The sequence below is a fragment of the Crotalus tigris genome, unplaced genomic scaffold, assembly GCF_016545835.1.
Source record: "Crotalus tigris isolate CLP2741 ecotype Arizona unplaced genomic scaffold, ASM1654583v1 scf7180000024427.8105951120:4207309, whole genome shotgun sequence".
Classification (NCBI taxonomy): Eukaryota; Metazoa; Chordata; class Lepidosauria; order Squamata; family Viperidae; genus Crotalus; species Crotalus tigris.
In genome coordinates this window covers 1,496,165-1,516,617 of record NW_024100595.1, presented here as the reverse complement: position 1 = coordinate 1,516,617, position 20,453 = coordinate 1,496,165, and the positions used below count along the sequence as shown (strand labels likewise).

General features: G+C 42.5%; 3 protein-coding genes across 9 annotated transcripts in view; 2 read left to right on the top strand and 1 right to left on the bottom strand.

Moving 5' to 3' along the window:
* The window catches only part of SEZ6L2 (seizure related 6 homolog like 2), a 36,109-nt gene extending 22,712 nt beyond the window's left edge, over positions 1–13,397 (bottom strand). For 3 of the 7 annotated variants that reach the window (XM_039330368.1, XM_039330367.1, XM_039330370.1), the window contains exons 1-6: positions 10,917–13,361; positions 5,257–5,475; positions 4,582–4,899; positions 3,663–3,796; positions 1,974–2,166; positions 506–691 (exon numbers count right to left, since the gene is read on the bottom strand). In XM_039330368.1, the coding sequence (XP_039186302.1) occupies positions 506–691; positions 1,974–2,166; positions 3,663–3,796; positions 4,582–4,899; positions 5,257–5,475; positions 10,917–10,992 (1,126 nt within the window). In that variant the 5' untranslated portion in view covers positions 10,993–13,361. Of the gene's footprint in view, positions 1–505; positions 692–1,973; positions 2,167–3,662; positions 3,797–4,581; positions 4,900–5,256; positions 5,476–10,916 lie in introns of all 7 variants that reach the window. The other 4 variants (XM_039330365.1, XM_039330366.1, XM_039330364.1 and 1 more) reach the window with 4 other exon arrangements.
* Positions 13,398–13,485: 88 nt separating this feature from the next.
* Positions 13,486–18,478, top strand: ASPHD1 (aspartate beta-hydroxylase domain containing 1). Its single transcript, XM_039330371.1, has 3 exons — positions 13,486–14,883; positions 16,342–16,455; positions 17,765–18,478. Exons 1-3 carry the CDS (start codon positions 14,127–14,129, stop codon positions 17,872–17,874), a joined length of 981 nt encoding a protein of 326 aa, XP_039186305.1. The 5' UTR covers positions 13,486–14,126; the 3' UTR covers positions 17,875–18,478.
* Positions 18,479–19,249: 771 nt separating this feature from the next.
* Positions 19,250–20,453, top strand: part of KIF22 (kinesin family member 22) — a 29,044-nt gene continuing 27,840 nt past the window's right edge. The window contains exon 1 of the mRNA XM_039330384.1: positions 19,250–20,197. The gene's annotated coding sequence lies outside the window, so the exon portion shown is untranslated. The remainder of the gene's footprint in view (positions 20,198–20,453) is intronic.

Below are 20,453 nucleotides of genomic sequence, written 5' to 3'. Positions count from 1 at the left end.
TGCATCATTCATTACTGTATAAATCTTTACACTTTAACTCCACAGAGTGGAGGAACCAAAATTCATCTGTCAGTATTATAAATGGCAAAAGAAAACAAAATAATTCTCTTTTCTTCAACAGCAAATTCTTAAATTGGTCCCCTGCTGAGCCAAAAGATTCTTAGCTTCCAAATGATAATTCAGTATTTGAGACAATCCGCCAGACAGATACTTTTGATTAGCGGAAAACTTCATCCATTAAAAAAATTATAATTCCGACAATTATTATGGCATTTTGAAGTTGCACTCATGCCCCCATTAACTGGGCCGTTGGTATCAGTGGATTAAAAAAATGCCAAAAATAAAAAAAAAAATAATTTTCATATAATGAAGGAAGAAAGGATTCTCCAAAGAACGTTCTGCCCCTGGGACTCAGAAAGCTTTAAAATGCTCTCCCTTTTGTCCATTACCGCTCCAATCTTTTGTCAAGGCCGCATTTCCTAGTTCATTTTATTTCTTCACTCACCCACACATGCAGGGCTGGTGCCACTCCATAGAGGGCGGCTGACGTTGAGGCAAATGAGTATCTCTTCACCCCTCAACTGGAAACCTGACTCACATTTGAAAGTGGCAGAGCCCCCTGGATGGAGATCGGTTACCATGACATCCCCATTTTCTGGCCTACTGGGGAAGCCACAGCTGAGCAGGAAAGCTGGGGTTGGGAGATAGGAAGGTTACAGTCAGGGAAATATAACAGGTAATTATGCTCAACAAAAATGCCTTCAAGGAACGATATGCATTCCTCAATTCTTCCAGTACTTGATAAATATTTGTGCACCTAGAGAACAGTTAATAGGTTTTTGTTCATTTTCGGTATGCCCGCTGCCTCAAATTAGTCTTTTCAACACACAGTGTGCACACTGAATTTTGTACCATATAACATTCAGAGTAGATGAGAATTTCTGTGTTATGATATGATGGACCCGGGGAAGTTCTCATCTGCTTTGAATGTCATTGGGTGCATATATCCTTGATTTGTAAATGGGTTTATTGGCTTTCTTTTTATTTGTTTGTTTTTCAGCAAGATATGGTTCCTTCTGGTTTGGATTTACAGGAAGGATTTTCTTTCACTCTTATGTAAATTAGTCAAGCTGTAAGGCAGATAAAGCCCTGTTAAACCCACTGCCATCATCTTCTAGAGATTTCTTTCCAGTGCTTCTGGGATTAGAACACATCTAAGGAAAAGAGCTTCTGGAAATTATATTATATGTCCCGTTTGCTTTTCAGATGAGGCCTCCCTCCCCATTTCATGCATAAGTACAGCAGCCTGGATTTGGAGAAATGTGCATGCAATTAGATAGGGCTACACTGAGACAAACCCATCAATCCTAATAATACATGAAATATGTATAGTGTAGATATAGTGATATCATAATGTCCAGTTTTGTTCTGAATGACCCAGGTGAGAATCAGCTTTTACCAGGTCTGGCTTTGTGACACAGGTGCTAGAACAGTCCAAAACCTCAGTCCAATCCAGAAAAAATAATTATAATCCTCCATCTCATTGCTTTCTCGGTCCTCAGGTATTGGGAAAAGGTCTCACTGCTCAATGGGATGAGAAATTCCCCATCATTTTATTTAGGTATGGAACTTGCTTCTCACATGTCTATGGGGATTCTCAATCATCCAGGTCATGGTTGTCCCAAAGGTGCTTTTTCAAGAGGCAACTGAACTTCCTTTGTTTTTTCTTAAAGATGTTTAGCTTCTCATCCAAGAAGCTTCTTGGACAGAAGTGAAACATCTTCAAGGAAAAACACAGAAAGTCCAGTTGCCTCTTGAAAAAGCACCTATGGGATATGCTTCCCATAATGTGCAGTCCAGACAACCATAATCAGCCTGGGAGGTTTTGAGTTGGAATCCCAACTCTTTGAGGAAGACTAAGTAGGGAAAGTTCATTTAAAGGAAGGTGAAATGAGGAGGTAGTCATGCCTTACCCTGGTAGTGGAATCTGAAGACACCAGGGGTGGTGGTGTGGTAGCTCTGGAAATGAATCAGGACCTGATTGGTTGGGCTACGGATCACTTGCCCCTCAACCATCAATGACTCATTGGCCAAGACAATAGGCTTCTCTCCTCCCAGACCTTCCACAGTTAGTGAATCCTCCTTGGATAAGTTCAGAGTCTGCACCTGGAAGTCATGGAAGTTGACAAAGGAAGGGAGAAGAATAAGAAAGTGGACACACTTGCTTAAATGCTTCTCATATTTTTTAATATGTTCAAGAATCTAAAATTAAGAACAAATATTATCAGGAAGCTATGGGGAATGGAGGAGGCAAGTGGAAGCCCATCTCCAAAACAGGACTTGAACCAAATATTCATGTAATGCACAGGGTTGGACACGCTTCAGAAATGTTTCCAAAGTCCCTTGATTCTTGGACAACTATGTATGTGTATGGGTAGATATATACTTTCTTTTGACAGCAGGCAACAGAATTTCATTTTTAATCTGGGCCAATGTGCTATAGTAAAAAAAATAACAATAAAGGTTATCTTATCAGTATAATATCACTTTGGTGTTCCTTAAAACAGCTTGGTTTTTTATTCCAGCTTTCAGCGCAAGCCTGAGGGGGAAAAAAAGAGGATGCTGCTTTTAAAGAATCCATTCACTAAATCAGTGGTTCTCAATCTGTGGGTCGGGACCCCATTTGGGATCGAACGACCATTTCACGGGGGTCGCCAAACAACGCAGTCCGCTATTTTTTTCCCCTTTTCCTTAGCTGTGCTACTCCCTTTTATTCTATTAGCTTTTGAAAGCCAATAGAATAGACTCTCTTGAATAGAGTCTAATTCTATTGGCTTTCAAAAGCCAATAGGAATTGTCCAGGCTGTCTCTGCCCTGCTGAGCCCGCCAAAAGTCCCATTCTGCAAATGGTGCTGCACCAGTTGAGTAGTCCTCGACTTACGACCGGTTGAGTAGTCCTTGACTTATGACCTGTTGGGGGTCGCGGCATTAAAAAAGTTGAGAACCACTGCATTAAATGAACACAACTCTTAAAGGAGCAGCATCTTTTTTTATAGCCTGGCAAAGATTCCTGAAACAGACAGCTTTTCCAAACAGCAGGGAGGTGCTGTGCTCCTGTTTTCAAAGCATGCCAAATGCCACTAAAGCCTACAGATAGTCCTTGACACACAACCACAGTTAGGTCCAGAATTTCTGTTGCTAAGCAAGCCATACACAATTTTATGACCTTTTTGCTATGGTTGTTAAGCAAAGCACGGCAGTTCTTAAGTGGCTCATGTGGCTGTTAAGCAAATCTAGCTTTCCCATTGACTCTGCTTGTCAAAGGTCAGCTGGGAAGCTTGCAAATGGTGATCACATGACCCCAGGACACTACAATTGTTGTAAATATCTGCTGGTTACCAAGCACCCAAATTTTGGTCATGTGACCGTAGGGATGCTGCAATGATCGTAAGTGCAAGGACCAGTTCTAAGTCACTTTTTTCAGTGCCATTGTAACTTTGAACGGTCACCAAACAAATGGTTGTAAGTCAAGGATTACCTGCAACATGGTCAGCTATTGCTAATTTTTGTCTATTTCTAAACACTTTTGAAAAAGAATGATCAATCCCAACTTCAGACATACTTTTAACTTCTTCGGTGTTGACCAATTCATCACTTCTCACCTGTACTTCTATGCCGTAGCCCACATACACTGAAATGGTGTAAGTACAATCCAGGCCTCCATAAAAGGTAGTACCAGCGTAATCGGGAGATTCAACATAGCCTTCAATGTCGGTGATGTTGTTGTTGCAAAGCACTTGGGGAGGGAGGCAGGCAAGGAAACAAAGAAGAGTGAAGTCAGTTTAATCCAGGATGGTCCCTATTTTTCAACCATGTCCAGCCTACCACTATTTGGTGACTCATTATGGGTCATCCAGGCTTTTTGGCTGGGGAATGATAAAGGTAAAGGTAATAGTTTCCCCTGCCCAGCCGTCTCCAACTGGGCAGTGCTCATCTCCATTTCTTAGCCAGGAGGGCCAGTGTTGTCTAAAAAAGCAGAGTTCCCCAACTTTTCAGGATTGGCGGCCCTAGCTGGGGGGAGGGGGGGAAGGGATGGTTTGGGGCAGGTGAATGCATGCATGAGCATGTGCACGCACACCAACACCCATTACTCATGCAAGTGGGGCCACAAGCACTCGTGATGTTTGCAGTGATGTTCAGGCAAGTGGGGCTGTGAATTACTACAGCCCTCACAGTGAGGCTCGCACAAGTGATGCTGTGCGCACACATGCACATATACACGCACCAGCCAGCCACTCACGTGGCTCGCTGGCCAATAGGCCAGTAGTGAGCCATGGCCCACAGGTTGAGGACTCCTGGTCTAAGGACACTTCGGTGGTCATGTGGCCCATATGACTATATATCGTGGCGCATGGAATGCTGTTACCTTCCCATTGAAGTGGTACCTTTTTATCTACTCACATTTGCATGCTTTCAAACTGCTGGGTGGGCAGGTGCTGGGGTAAGGGATGGGAGAACATCAGGATGAAGTTGTCTTTCTGCCCACTTCTGAAATCTTTGCATCTCACTCATATCACTTACCAGGGGTGTGAACTGTCGTGATAGTCGTCGTAGTAATCAGGGTGGTGGTTGTCTCTTCCTCACCTTCAGGGATGAAGGCTGTGGTGGTGGCCGAGATGGGCCGGTTGGCAGAACCCATCTCGTCCGGTGGAGAGGGCAACCGGGGTGAAGCGGCTGCTGTTGAAGCTGGAGGGGTGGTGAGTAGGAAGCCAGTGGGAGGGGCAACGGTGGTCAGCGGGGAGGGGCTGGTGGCTGTGGCCTCAGAGGTCTCAAGGACCATCCCACCATCTAGATGCTGGATGGGAGGATGGAATGGGGACAAAGTAGAAGACTGTCCTCCTAGGACCAAGGAGGAGACAGTTAAAAAGAAGGGGTGCAGGGAAGTCAGAACAGAGCAGGTAAAAACACTGCAACCCTCTCATACCCTCCCTCCCCCCCAAAAAATGTCCTCTCTGCCATGAAACTGGCAGAAAAACCAATGTGCAAATACAGAACTATCATTAACCCCTTTTTAAAAGTGCAATGCCAAACTTTATGATTGACAATGACATCTCCCCTTATAATAGGCCCACAATCCCCCTCCAAGAATCATCCCTGCCCCTCCATTTCTCTTCAACCCAAGCCACCCTCTCTTCTACAAATAGTCCCATCCCAGACAGAACCTTCCCCTTCCCCAAATTCTTTATTTTTTCTCACCAGGAATTGGCTCTTCCACCACCTCGCCCCCAGAAAACTCTTTTCTCAGCAGTGTCCCCTGCAGCAATTCAGAGAGGCCTTCGGGACTGGGGGACGGGGACCCCCGCACCTCTGCTGACACCCCCATTTCCTCCTCCTTGGGTCCCTCCATGGCCTCTGATGAGAGGGCCTCCAACAGCGGGGACGGAGTAGCATCCTCATTTTCCCAGAGAGGCAGGCCTGCAGGAGACAAAGGGTTAATAGTGGCCTGTCCTCCATATTCTTCTCACATTGGCCTCATAAGTCCACAGAGAAGAAAATTGTAAATTTGCTAAATTTAGCAAGGTTGCACTTTCCCTCCCGAACCAACATGCATAGCACTGTTTCCCACCATTTTTCCTGGGACGGGCTTTTCTGGGCTGCAAAATCCTAGACAGCCACAGATGGCAGCAAAGAGCTATAAAAAGCTAAGAATGTATGACCTTCTAGGTCAGGCGGGTGCCACCCACAGTCTGTGGATCGCATTTAGCTCTGGACATCTACTAATGCAGCTCCCAAATATCATAAACTTTATATATTTTTATGTGATTTATATACATTAACTATGCTATGTATGTTATATATGCAGCCCAAGGCAACTCTTCATTCAATGCAATCCAGGCAAGTCAAAAGATTGGACACCCATGTTGTAGGTTTTTGTGGCCCAGATATGGCAGCACAACAACCAGTTTTGTGAGATAGGTTTAAGGTGACCGATCGTCCTCTTTTAGGGAGGACAGTCCTTCTTTTGTACTCATTTAAATAATAATTAATAGGCATGTAAGCATAATTACAATATAAAATGTTATTGTTACAAATGTTTTTATTATGCATTTATCATATTATAGTGTATTCTGTATTGTTGCAATGAATAAAATGTTTTATTTACGATATTTTTTTCTCCAATTTATTTGTGTCCTCCTCATTGTAAAAAAGTTGGTCAACTTATCACACATAAACACATACAGAGAGAGAGAGAGAGAGAGAGAGAGAGAGAGAGAAGAGGGGTACAAATCACGTAAGAAGTTTCTATAGCAACAGACAGGCCTACATCTTAGTTGTTTATTTATGCTTTACAACCTAATGTCCATCCAGGCCTATAATCTTGGTCTGCCTTCCTTACACATTGGTCCAATCCTGCACAACTGCAGTTAGCCCTCAACTTACAACCACAATTGAGCCGAAAATTTCCGTTGCTAAGCAAGACAGTTGTTAAGTGAATTTCGTCCCATTTATGACCTTTCTTGACACAGTTATTAAGTGAATCACTCCAGTTGTTAAATTAATAATACAGTTGCTAAGTAAATCTGATTTCCCCATTGAGTTTGCTTGTCCAAAGTTTGCACAAGGTGACCACATGACTCTGGGGCACTGCAACCATCATAAATACATGCAGTTGCCAAGCGCCCAAATTTTGATCATGTGACCATGGGGATGCTGCAATCGTTGTAAATGTGAAAAACTATCAAATCACTTTTTCCAATTCCGTTGTAACTTTGAACAGTCACTAAACGAATGGTTGTAAATCAAGGACTGCCTGTACACCGAATGCTCTTCTCTGTCCACTGGCCCCTTGGTGCCTCTTCCTTTGGCAGCACATTGATAGAAAAAAGAGGAGCTTTCAACAAAAGAGTTGTCACCATCCTATGGTTGAGCCTAGCCATTTATAGATAGTCTTGACTTATCATTCATTTAACGGCCATTCAAAATTGTGACAGAGTGAAAAAAGTGATGACTGGTGCTCACACTTATGACCACCACAGCATCCCTGTGATCAACAGGATCATGAATTTGGGCACTTGGCAACCAACATGTATTTACAAAGGTTATACACCCTGTGGTCAAATGATCATCATTTGTGATCTTCCCAACTGGCTTCTGAGAAGCAAAGTTAACAGGGGGAAGCCAAACTCATTTAATGACTTTGGTGATTTGCTTAACAACCACAGTAACAAAGGTCATAAAACTGGGCATGACTCACTTAACAACTGCTTTGCTTGTAACAAAAGCTCCAATTGTGGTCATAAGTCAAGAAGTACTTTATAATGCTGTGTGTGGTCTTGCCAGGTCTTTCAACAGCAGCTAAGTGTCTTCTGGGCATTCTTGGTTTATTTTGTATAATTTCTTAAGATGAAATTACATAGGTAAACTATGCAATGCTTGTATACTAATCACTGACTATGCTAGTTCTTCTAACCACATTCAGGCCTTCTCTTTTGCACTATGAATGCTTCCATGGTTATTTTACAGCTGTTATTTTAGATTACCCCCAACAATGGCTGAGGTATTCTGAGAATTGAAGTCCACACTTCTTAAAATGGCTAACATTGGGAAAGATTTTAGAGGGCAGGGTTCTTTCAAGATAGAGTTTATAAACTGCATTGGGAGCACTCCATCTGTTACAACAGGAGAATTGGGCCACATACATTTTTCTTTTTCCAAATAGATATAATCTGTTTTCCCAGGCAAATAGTTGACATAGAAATAAGAATCAGAAACATGATTCTATGAACTTAAATTCTCTAAGGCCAAATCCTAAACATGTGATAGTAGCTCCTTAAAAAATGTGGCATATACCTTCACCATCATCACCCCAATTTATTTTCCATGTTTCTTTGGCCAAATTAATGAAATAAAACAGTAACAGTTACAAACTTAAATGTAGTTTAAAAGTGATGACTCCCCAGAGTACAATACTTTGAACTGCAGTTTAATCACATTTTTATTGACAATCATAGTTGGGGATAATAAAAAATGTAAAATGTAAAATAATGGATATATCCTCATAATCCAAAGTGATCTGTATGTTGTCCTCAAAAAGTAACTTGAGTAGTTCCACAATCATAAAAAAGACAAAACCATTTGCTAACTTATTAAGAGAAAATTTCCTCTTTATCCATGCCAGCTAAATAAGCAATTAGATCAGTGGTTCTCAACCTGTGGGTCGGGACCCCATTTGGGGTCGAACGACCATTTCACGGGAGTTGCCAAACAACGCAGTCCACCATTTTTTTCCCCTTTTCCTTAACTGTGCTACTCCCTTTTATTCTATTGAAAGACAATAGAATAGACTCTCTTAAATAGAGTCTAATTCTATTGGCTTTCAAAAGCCAACAGGAATTGTCCAGGCTGTCTCTGCCCTGCTGAGCCCACCAAAAGTCCCATTCTACAAACGGTGCTGCACCAGTTGAGTAGTCCTCGACTTACGACCGGTTGAGTAGTCCTCGACTTACGACTGGTTGGGGGTCGCGGCATTAAAAAGGTTGAGAACCACTGAATTAGATGGTGAAAGAGTACAAAACAGAAAGTTTGTTAAGACTCAGGCAATCTAACAGAACTGGTGATTAAAGTGAATTAAGGTGGAATGATTTGTCTAAATTATGCAGTCTTCTCAGCAAACTGGATAGCTCCCTTGTGAAAAGAGGCAAATGATTTGTAGCTATGATGTCTTGAGGGTAAATCTGGTAGCTCAGATACCCACTGGAGACCTACATGTGTAAAAGTGATCTTGTGAATGTTGCCTCCCTTCTCTTTTGCTGCAGAAAGCTGAGTCATTTAGCTTCATATTTATACCTTAAACTTTGCTTCATGCTGAATAAATAGAAGGGAACAAGGAGCTTAGCAAAAGCCTATGGCTAGGAGGCAGGCTACTGGTGGAAGGGCAATAACCGACTGGAAGTGGCCATTCCTGCTTGGAAGAGCAGAGAAGTCTGCAGATTTGATCAGGGACCTAAAAGGCCTCAAATGATGCACATCACTTGGGTTGTCTGGATATGACAAGTTCAGAACTGACAGCTGTAGCCGCTGCAGGCAACTGCCAGCATGTGGGATCTGGGCAGCTTCTGACAAACCCTTAATTGCTCTGAGCTCTCTCTATTAAGAAGGCCAGCTGCCTCACAGGCTTGGGTGCACAGTGCATTTGCTATTCCCTCAGTCAAATGGCTGGTGCTCTGAGGAGTGGAAAGGCCTGACTTGCTGGTCCTGAGGTAAAAGGGTTTCCCCACCTTTGTTTGCTCAACTGGTCAAAATCCAGTGGTGATGCCTCTGGAGAGGGCAAAGCTTCTAATAGAGAGATGATGTGAGATGATATCTTGCTGGGATTTCATTTCCCACATTCAGCACCGTCTGGGTGCTGTATCACAACCTCTCCCATCCCAAGTCAACAAGGATGATGGTGATGGGGGTGGGAGTGGGGGAGGAGAAGAATACACTCTTAACTGAAATCTAGGGAAAAAAAACGTGTGTCCTCACAGCTAAGTGAAAAATCTATGCATCTTTCTGCCTCAAGAATGACATCCCATCCCTACTTCTTGATTTCCTACGCCTAGCTGCTTCCTCCTCCTCCTCCTCCTCCTCCTCCTCCTCCTCCACCACCACCACCACCACCACCACCACCACCATCACTACCTTCCATCCTTGTGCCCCACAAAACTCTGGCTCCTGAGACCTTCTTCCCTACCACCAACCTTCTGAATGGCCTTTGACAGGTGACTCCCTGTTGCATCAGTGTTTACCCTAACCTATCCAGCACATTTTAACTTATCTTTCACCGAATTTGCAAAGCTGCAGGAGTGCCAACCTCCTCTTCAGGAAATGTGTTGCCTGTCAGCTTGCCCTTTTGTATGGTTTCATAATGCCCCCCCCCGCTCTTTAGTCCTTGCCATTATGCTTGCTATCCTTCTGAGTGGTCCTTTATTGGAGCACCCTCATTTTGACCTGGACTCTGCTTTTTTGGTTTAGCAGTGCGTAAATATTGCATTTGTTTTTCTTGGCAGCATTACATGCAAAACCCCAGAGATTTTTTTCCCCTCAGTGGGGGAACATTGTTCTTTGCCTAGTTCAATTTATTCACATCTCATCCCACTCCATTTCTTGGACCCTGGTGCTCAAAAATTCAGGTCAGCTTTCAAACCTATCAAATCTTCAGTCATATCTGTAACTTCCTATCAAGGGTCAGCCTCAAATTTCTGCTTCACTTGCAATCTTCTTCAACAAGCTGACAACCCTCCCTTTATAAATAATCACTTCCCTTAAAATCACTGCCAACCTTTATAATTCCTTAAAGATATTGGATAAGGTAAAGTGAAGATGATTCCAGATGTCTCTCTAGTAGATTTTACAGCTATTTAAATAGAATTCCTCTCCATTTTCCAAAGAGCACCTTAAATTACATCCTCCTTGCTATTGATCATGCTCCTCATCAGATTTCTACATTCTGCTTCTTACTACAACCCAGAGAATAAACCCCCTCTTTCCCTCCTCCACATTTTCCACCTTAGGAGATATCACAGACCATCGAATACTGATTCCTTTCTTTTATCCTCTTGCAACCATCATTTCCTCATAGCTGGTTAAAAATGTGTGCATCCCCAAGCAATGAAATAAAAATTCATATATATATTTTGCTCCATGTAAAGGGATATTTTCAAACAGGCTTCCCTTGCCTACAACACCATCTTTACAACATGCCCACCTGCCATTTGCACTGGGGAAGGGGAGGGCTGGTGGTGATGAAGATGGATTTTCACCCCCCCCTTTTTTTCCCTTTAATACAAAAGATGGTTAAATTGAAATAAGCCCCTTCCGTTTGGGTTGCCGGCTGCCCCCTCCCCAGCTCTTGTGCTAAAAAGCTTCCCGCTTACCTTGTAGAAGAGACAGGGAGCAAAGCAGCAGCAGCAGAAGAGGCATGTTGGGTCCTGCTTTTTCCAAACAGCGCATTTTGGATTTCTTCAGACCTGCAGAATACCTAGTCTGGCTATTTCCTTCTCCTGCCAGGCAAGGGAGCCGTGGAGCTAGGAGTCTGCTTAGCAAATGAAAATGCAGTAGCTTCTTTGCAAGGGCTAGTTCTGTAGGATTTTTCTCTTTTGCCTTTCCAAAGCAACCTAGGCTTTTTCTATTTGTGTTTTGGAAATGTGCCTTTTCTGCAGTCTGCTCCTGCTTGCTGCATAACTGATTAACTGTGTTATCTGGACCCCCTCTTTCCTTTTCGCTTATAGAAAGAGAAATGCAATGGACTATTTCCTTTCGGTGAAATTATTTTTGAGAGGAAGCATGATGTCAGGCCTCTTTAACCCAGAACCCCTCTTTTTCTCTCATTGAATAGAGAAACAGGGGAGCCCAAAATGAATTTCTTTGCGTAAGAAAAGGCATTGGATCCTTCTTGCTCCGCCACCTACATACCCGTCTGGAAAGTCACCTATAGATCTATTGCCATTGCCAGGTAGTTTCTCTTCTCTGTTCCTTTCTTGCAATAAATTCTGGTACCAAACCAGGAAAAACTTGAATAAGAATAGAAGGATATCGTGAAAGGTTCTTTTTTTAAAAAAAATGTAAAACCTTCAGTGGTTTGGCAAAGCGACTCTCTCTCTCCCCCCCCTTCTGTCCTTGACAATGAAACGCAATGTCTTTTTGCAGATGCAATTGGGATGGGATCTACACATTATTCTGAATATTAGAGAGAATATAAATCTACGCCCCCATCCTAGCAGGTGCCCATAAGTATAGGTTGAAAAGGCAATATGGAAAATAAATTACGTTTTTTTTTAAAAAAAAATGAGGAACATAATGTATGTAACAATCCGTTCCTATAAAAAACACAACTTCCTGATTTGCCAAGGTAATGTATAAATAAATCTCCTTTTCTAGATAATAAAGGGAAATTGTTCAAGGCCTATTCTCTTACAGAAAATAAACCCTCTGAGGAGGAAAACAGATGCAAACTTTATTAGTGAAGTTGCAAATCTTATTTCATGATTTGTAACCTCACCTCCCACAAGAATTCTGAAAATAAGTTATGCATTTTGTTACAAAAATAACCAATAATATTTTGGTCGTTCCTTGTAAAGAAGCAGATGAGAAGAGTAAAACACAACAAGCTCCTTAGATTGCCTATAGATTTTTTTCCAAAAGAGGTTCAGCAAGAAACTATCAAATATTTAGGCTGTTATTTTTGGGAAATTCAAGGCAGGCATTTGGCAAAATCTCTGACTCCATTTGAGCTTATGCATTTCTCAGTGTGGGTTTGGGTTTGATGGCTTTTTTTGTGTGTGTGTGAACTTTCATACTCTTCTAGTTTATTTTAGATATTTGCAAACCACAGGCCCCAGCAATTTTAAGGCAATATTTAGCATTGCACAGAAATGTTGTGTTTATTATTAAAATGTTCCCATATTGTGCCGGATTCTTTTATTTTCCCTTCCACAAAATCCATCTTAAAATTGCTGTTTTTTCTTTCTCTCTCTGCACCAACATTGTCTGTGACTTTTTCCATCTTCCCACTTCCCATCTGGGTTCCTTCATCCCTCACAACTCCATGGTTTTGTCTCCCAATTATAACTCTCCTATAAAAAGTCTACCATCACCAACATGACCACCATCACCCCTCCCATCCTGGGCCTTTTTGTCTGGGGCATCAGAAGCCAGGCACACAATCAAGATGAAAAATGCACTCTTGAAATAATTAGAGAGGGACAGATGTAGAGATTGTAGGGGTGAGGATGTGATCGCTCTTCAGGGGTGGAGGGGGGGCGGCAGAAAAAAGAACCTCCCCTCTTTGGTGGCTTCAACTTAATCTCCTCTCACAATGGTTACTATGAAAGTTGCTATGGGAGGATGGTTGCTAAGGAGGCACTGTGGTTGCCAGGCAGTTGCTAGGACATAGGTACCAGCAGCTGCTAAGAAAGATGCTAAGGATGGTTCACAGGAAAGTTCCGATTAGCAGGAACCATTGGTGTGCAGCTTAAAGACTTATTTCAGAAATGCAATTGATGTAGCAATCAACTGCTACCTGAAATGCATGGAGGGGGGGAAGGGGAGTGGAAAGATGGCTGCGCTGCAGGCAGGGGTTGTCTCCAACGTGGCTGAGCCTATGCTGCAGTTAGACGGAGGAGGGGCCCTAGTCTAAAGCAGACCTAGCTGGCAACTTACCTTTTGCAGCCCTATACAATTCATCGTTCAATTCTACGCCCACCCCCAAACCCTAGAAATGATTGCTTACTGATGAGATCAATCACTCAGGAAGACCATATGCCCATTTGAAGACTGTTGATACAGGGGGTTCTGGGCTGTGGTTGGGATGGCTGTTTATGCAGCGAAGACTCGGGCGGCTTGTGCTGATACGAGGAAGGAGAGGAAGACGTCAAAGGGAGGGATGGCAGATTAGAGGAGGGGGGAGGGAGGAGGAAGCTCTAATCTTTTCCGGATGCCTCTGGTAGTCTATGTGCATGAAAAGAAATTACTGTAGACAATTGACAACGGAGGAGTTCAGCCAGGAGGAGATAGAAAGAGAATCACACAGGGAAGAGAGTGATAAAGGCATTTGGGGGAGAGACAGAGAAGGCAAGAATATTAGAAGATGGAATGACTGGGAAATGGACAAATGAACAGGCAGAGATTTTAAAAAAAGGTAGGGAGAAGGCGGGGAGGGGAAACACATCTGTCTGGGGAAGGTATAATTTGTCTTGCAATAAATGGAAGACACCAGCAGAGAAGGTGACTAGTGAGGACGGAGTTAGAACAGATGGGAAATTACAGCAATGGAGGCAGATGAGAGGAGATAGACAGAATTGATAAGACAGAATGAGAACCAGTTTAGAAGAAGAGGATACAGCGATAGAGGGAGAGAAGAATGGGATGGTGGAAGGGAGAGAAGTGGTGAAAATGACTGACAGAAGGCTCAGAAACCAGGCATCTATTTAAAGAACAGATCCATGCAGCAGCCAAGCAAAATATGAAATGAGCAGGAAGAAATAGAAAACGAGAGTTGAAAGGGCACCCTATGAATTGGCCTGGGCAATTCGGAATGGTTGGGCAGGCCAGCAGATTTGCATAAGATGCTCTAACTTTGCCCGAAGATGCCCAGCATTATGGCTGATTGGGGTCTCCGTGGTCTCTTGTCCCCGCTCCTCCCTGACCCCTCTACTTGGCACTCTCGACCAGAGCCAGCCATAGCTGTGCTAGGTTCTCTAGCCCTCTTGTTCATCTGGTACTGCTATCGTGTGGGGACAGGGCAGGTAGTCCCTGTGTCTCATCCACAAGGTGTGCCGACCGACGAAGGATGCCCTCGCCGTACCCTCAGGGGTGATGCCATCAATCAGCGCCTGTATCGCAGCCTGCGAGATTACGCCAAGCGCTATTCGTGGTCAGGTATGAACCGGCTGCATAAAGGTATCCGGGACCAAGCCCATTATCAGCTAGGTGAACGGATGGCAATCCAGAAGCCCAGCGCTTTCTACCTCCCCGACTTGCCTTCGGCCCCCTATTTTCCCCGCGAGTCCCAGCGTCACGATGTGGAGATTCTTGAACTCAGTTTCCCAGCCATCCTACGGGAATTTGAGGGCATTGCAAGGGACTTTGAACCCGGAACGCCAATGCCACGGGGATGGATGGTCAACGCCAACCCTGGCTGGCACAGTTATTACCTCTACCGACAGGGGGAGTGCATAGCACAGAATTGCCGCAGCTGCCCATGGACATATCGGGCACTGAGCGCGCTACGCACCTTTATCAACGCCAATTGCTTTGGAAACGCCTGCTTTAATGTCTTGCAGCCTGGAACTGTGCTACCTGGCACCTATGGGCCAACGAACACCAGGGTACGGTGCCACCTAGGTGAGCGATCGCTGGAGGAGCAATGAATGGGGCAAGTCACAGAGCCTACTTGGTAGGGAAGGGGCCCCAGTATCTGAAAACCTGTATTGCCAGCATCTCCTTTCAGTGTAATACATGCTGTCTAATTCCTGAACTCGTTTGTTCCCTAAACAGGAGCTGTTTATAAGCTTGGTTTATCATTATTATTCTATTTTATTAACTAAGCCATTTATAATTACTAGCAGCCAAACAAGCAGATTGGAATAATTGTTGTGAACTGCAGCACTGCTTCAGATGAATTTGCTCCAGAAACCATAAGCAAATCTTATTTTTTAGAAAATCTGCAGGTGTGGCATTTCAGAAGAGGCATTCTTTGTAGGATGCCTCTTCAGGGGAGGTGCTATGAGAAAGGGGCATCATTGGCCAACACTTTGATTCACAGTGCAAGTCTGATGGGTAGGTGGTGTAGGTAGTACATGGAGCATCAAGTAAACTATTTTTATCTTTTTATTTAAAACATTTTTAGCCCCCATCCCCGGTTTTATAACCAACTCTGGGTGGCTCCTAATCAAAAATTTTCTAAAAGTTTAAAAATTTTCATGATCTCACATTAAAATCTCAGGCATTTGATCTCAAATGAAGGCAGGAGGATTTGAACAGAGTTTTTCAGAAAAGTTTTTTTTTTATGTTGTGCAGATCTTTTTTTCCAGGTCTCCAATTATCTTCTGTGGTCCCAAAAGTGCTTTTTCCAAAAGTCAAATGCTTCTTTTCTTTGAAAACTTTTCGCTTCTCATCCAAGAAGCTTCTTCGGTTACTGAAGACGTTTCTTGGAGGAGAAGCTAAAGGTTTTCAAAAGAAAAAAAGCCAAGAAAGTCCAGTTGCCTTTTGGAAAAAGCACCTTTGGGACAACCATGGCCTGGATGATTGAGAATCTCTGTAGACAATTATCTTCTGTAATTTCTATATTCCTGCTATTTATTTATTTATTTATTTATGAGACTTATATACTGCTTTAAGTGTGAGCACTCTAAGCGGTGTACACCAGTAAGCAATGTATATATATATATTTACATTGCCCTCAACAATCTGGGTCCTCATTTTACCTACCCCGGAAGGATGGAAGGCTGAGTCAACCTTGAGCCGGTGAGATTTGAACCGCTGACCTGCTGAACACAGTCAGCTAAAGTGGCCTGCTATGACTGTCGTTTGCAAGACAGGCGGCTTTTTAACTTTCTTCCCCAGGTTGTGGCCACAATTCTGGATGGGGGTGCTAAAAATTCTATATCGAAATGGGATACCCATTCTTGGTTTTGCAAATGACAGCTCCCTCTTTCTCCCAGCGTAGGTTTTTTCCATCATTAGTGCTTTAAATCAGCATGTTTCTCTTCTCTCTCTTGTATGAGGGAGTGGGGTGGGAGGTGGGATACAAAGCATCCTTCATTAAGCCTCCCTCTCACAGCCTCTTCATTCGTCTTCTAGGGCTAAAAGTGCCACCTGGTTGTGAGTTGGTGGTGGGTGGTGAACCACAGTGCTGGTCTGAAGGATACTGCCTTCTGGTGGACGATTCCTTCTTGCACACCACAGCCCATAATGGTAAGAGAACACAGAAAGCAGGCATGAGGGCTGAAGTGAGTTGACTTCAAAAATCTGACTTCCCCCAAAACAGTTGGGGACTAGGACTTCCTTGAAAGTTCTCCGTTGTATAAATTTGTTCTGAAAAAGAGTGCTCATCTGCACATTTCAGTTTTAGGAATGTTACACGGAGGTGGATTGTCTGTCTCTTATCTCACTTCTCCAGTGAGACATGGCCTCTTTAAAAGGTATCAGAGTATGATGGATCCAATTAAATGCTATCCTATTAAATTCACGACCATCAGACTACCTCTAGATCAGTGGTTCTCAACCTTTCTAATGCCGCAACCCCATAATACAGTTCCCCATGTTGTGGTGACCCCCAACCACTTATACATCACCGGGTGCCAGGGGTGTGGCCAAAGGGGAAAAAAATGGTGGACAGCCTTGTTTGGCGACCCCCGTGAAATGGGGTCCCGACCCACAGGTTGAGAACCACTGCTCTAGATAGTTTTCTCTCCTACCATTCTCTGTGTAGGTTTTCGGGAAGTTTCCCAAAGAGAATGTATATTGCACAATTTTAAGACTCCACCTAACTGAGGATTGGGGTATTTTATTTATTTCCAGGGAAAGGTCTTTCTTGCAAAAATAATCTGTTCAGGAACAATGATGGGCAGAGCTGAAACGAGTGAAAGGTGAAGTCCAAAGATAAAATAGGTAGCGCCAAAATCCTCCTACCCATTTTCTGGTATTCTATTATTTTGGTGATTTTATGACATCACCAAACATGCATAATTGGCCAACACTCTGATTCACAGTGTAAGTATGATGAGTAGGTGGGTAGGTAGTACAAGGAGTATCACGTAAACTATTTTTACCTTTTTATTTAAAACATTTATATAGCCCCATCCCCGGTCTTATAACCAACCCTGGGTGGCTCCTAATCAAGTTTTCTAAAAGTTTAAAATTTTAGGCCAGAGTTTTGCTGAATTATCTGGGCACACAAAGCAGTTTAACTACAATCTAAACCATTAATTATGGCGCGGGTTTTCTGGATATGTCCAACATTGCTGTTCTAAAATATGATTGGCAAGTATCACACTAAACCACAAACTAGCCAACCCCATTTATATCCCATGTTTGCAGCATCAAATTATGTCTTATTGATGTAATTTTTTTCTTTCATTTCACCTGACAAGCTATCAGGGTGAGAAACATCATTTTGGTCAGATCTCCTCCAATTGTTGAAAAGGATTTGAAATTAAATTGACGGCTATATATAACATTGGGACTATTTGTGAGATGATAATTGCAACCATCTTTGTTACAGGTTCCCCCAGCGATGGACCTCAGGTGATTTTTATTGTTGATCTCTGGCACCCCAACGTAGCAGGACCTGAGCGACAGGCATTAGATTATATCTTTGCCCCTGGTCGATAGATGCTTGACCTAACAAGTATTGGGGGCATGGACACAATCTCACAAATATTTGCTGCTCCTCATAAAAAATCAACCACTCCCTACACTGTTGTCTTGATCTAGATTCATTGTTTTGCAGACTGAATAAGGTCCAATGTGTAATGCAAAAGCCACAAAGAAATTTGCAAAGCCATGAAAATGTATTTTTCTTCAAGGTGATTCTGTGCCCTTTCATAAGACTCATCTAGAGATTTTTGTGATCTGGGACATTTTGGTTTCCTTTCTTGCATTGTATAGTTCCTTGTGGGTTTTTTTTTCGTCTTACGGCACTGTTCTGTTAAGCCTGTGCAGGTGGGAATGTTGCTGACTACACTCTAGTACTAGTTACCCTCAAATTTAATGAAGTATATGAAATCCACGTTCTGAATTAATAGTATAGATTTCTCCAAGATTATTTTGGGAAGAAAAGGAGGGTAAGAATTAACCAAAGTATAATACTCTGTTTCCACCTGTCTATGACAAATTGTTATTCTTACATAATATCTGTAGCTCAACATTTGTGTTAAGGGATTTAATTTCGAAAAATTCCAGCCAGCTGTATTCCAATAAAATCCTTAGAGACTCATGTTTTTTTTTGTTCAGACATTTTTTTCTTGCAGGAGAAAACATTCAGAACTTACTCATAAGATGTGCTTTACGAGATTAAAGGCACAATTTTACTCTTTAACATCAGCCAGGTTTATTTAAAAAGTGCAATAAATTCTGATGTCGGGAAGTGCAACCAAACACAGGAGGGAAAATCACATGGGATGGAGATTAAAAGCTGCAGGAGTTAAGGTGGAGATCACTAAAATCACTGATACGATAGTACTAGTATATGAGAACATGTGACGCATATTCGTCAGGAATATCACTATGCCAGATCAAGCAAGCTCTTTTTCATTCATGTTTCCTGTACACTTTTAAAAATATTTTTAATTAGAATGTTACAGTATAGATAGTCCTCGACTTACGACCACAAAATTTCTGTTATTAATGAGACATATAAGTGAATTTTGCCCCATTTTACGACCTTTCTTGCCACAGTTATTAAGTGAATCACTGCAGCTGTTAAGTTAGTAAGACGGTTGTTAAGTGAATCTGGCTTCCCCGTGGACTTTGCTTGTCAGGTCGCAAAAGCCGATCCCATGACCCCGGGATGCTGTAGCGGTCATAAATATGAGTCAGTTGCCAAGCATCCAAATTTTGATCTAGTGACCATGGGGATGCTGCGACAGTTGTAAGTGTGTAAAAACGGTCATAAGTCATGAACAGGGGGCTGGACTAGAAGACCTCCAAGGTCCCTTCTATCTCTTATTTCTATTCTATTCTATTCTATTCTACTTTTTTCAGTGCCATTGTAACTTTGAACGGTTACTAAATGAACTGTTCTAAGTCAAGGACTACCTGTACAATAAAAGTATAAAAAGTTAAAAAAGAAAGAGAAAAATGAATCAAAAGAAAGAAAAACAGAAATTTGCCCTCCTACTCTTATCTTATTCTTTGCCTTCTCCTTCTGATTCCCAAACTCGTAAGACGTCAGTTCAGTCTTTTCTTCTTACACCAAAAACTCCATTTAAGATTATTAATCTTTTAAAAGTCTTTGTCGTTTTTTTCCCCCTATCAGATTCCTGTACACATTTTGTTTTAAATCCTCACACAGTATGAGTCACTGTTGTTCACCTCTTATACTTGTTCTTAAGGGTTTTTTTTTTTAACTTTGGCAATGGGATCTTATTATCCCTCAAATAATACTTTTAAAGGGTATATGGATAATATGCTAAAAGAAGCACACTGCACACAAAAAAGAGCATCTCACACTTTTGAAGTGGAATCTGCTAAGTTTATTTGCCAGATTTATGCCTATTTGTCCAAGTCTAATTATGTCCAGCAGGAATTCTAAAGGCGGTTTTTCTTTTTCCTACACAACAAGTTCCCGTGAGGAGAACAAAAGACTCACTGTGTTCTCTCCATTATGTTGTGGAGGAGATGACAGTCACATTTTCCATCTACGCATGTAAACGTAAACATGCTGATGTTTGCAAATTGTTTATAAATTAAAGTTGATCGAGTTTGGTTACCATTTAAGATTTCTGATTAACAAGGCCATATTCCTTGGCAACTCTAGGTAAGTACTTATGCCTTTCATTCACACGAAGGGAGGAACTGTTCTTTTTGCCTCCTGCAAGTTCAGAAACGGCAAGGGATTGTCCCAGCAGCTGCACTGCCCTTTCACATCACAGGACATTTGTGACAAGGCACCCCAGGGCTTCATCTCAACTCCGAAATCACAGAAAGATTGAGGGTGAGCAGACAAAATGGGGTACAAGTAACCTAAACTGGGACAGAATTTCTGTGTCTAAGCAATGCGGTTGTTAAGTGAGTTACACTTGATTGAAAATTGTTGCCAGTTGTTAAGTGAATTGCTGGGGTTGTTGAGTGAATCCAGCTTCCCTCATTGATTTTGTTTGTTGGAAGATGGCTGTGAAGGCCGCTAATAGGGATCATGTGACCCTGGGACACTGCAAGTATCATGAACACATACTGGTTGCCAAGTGGCT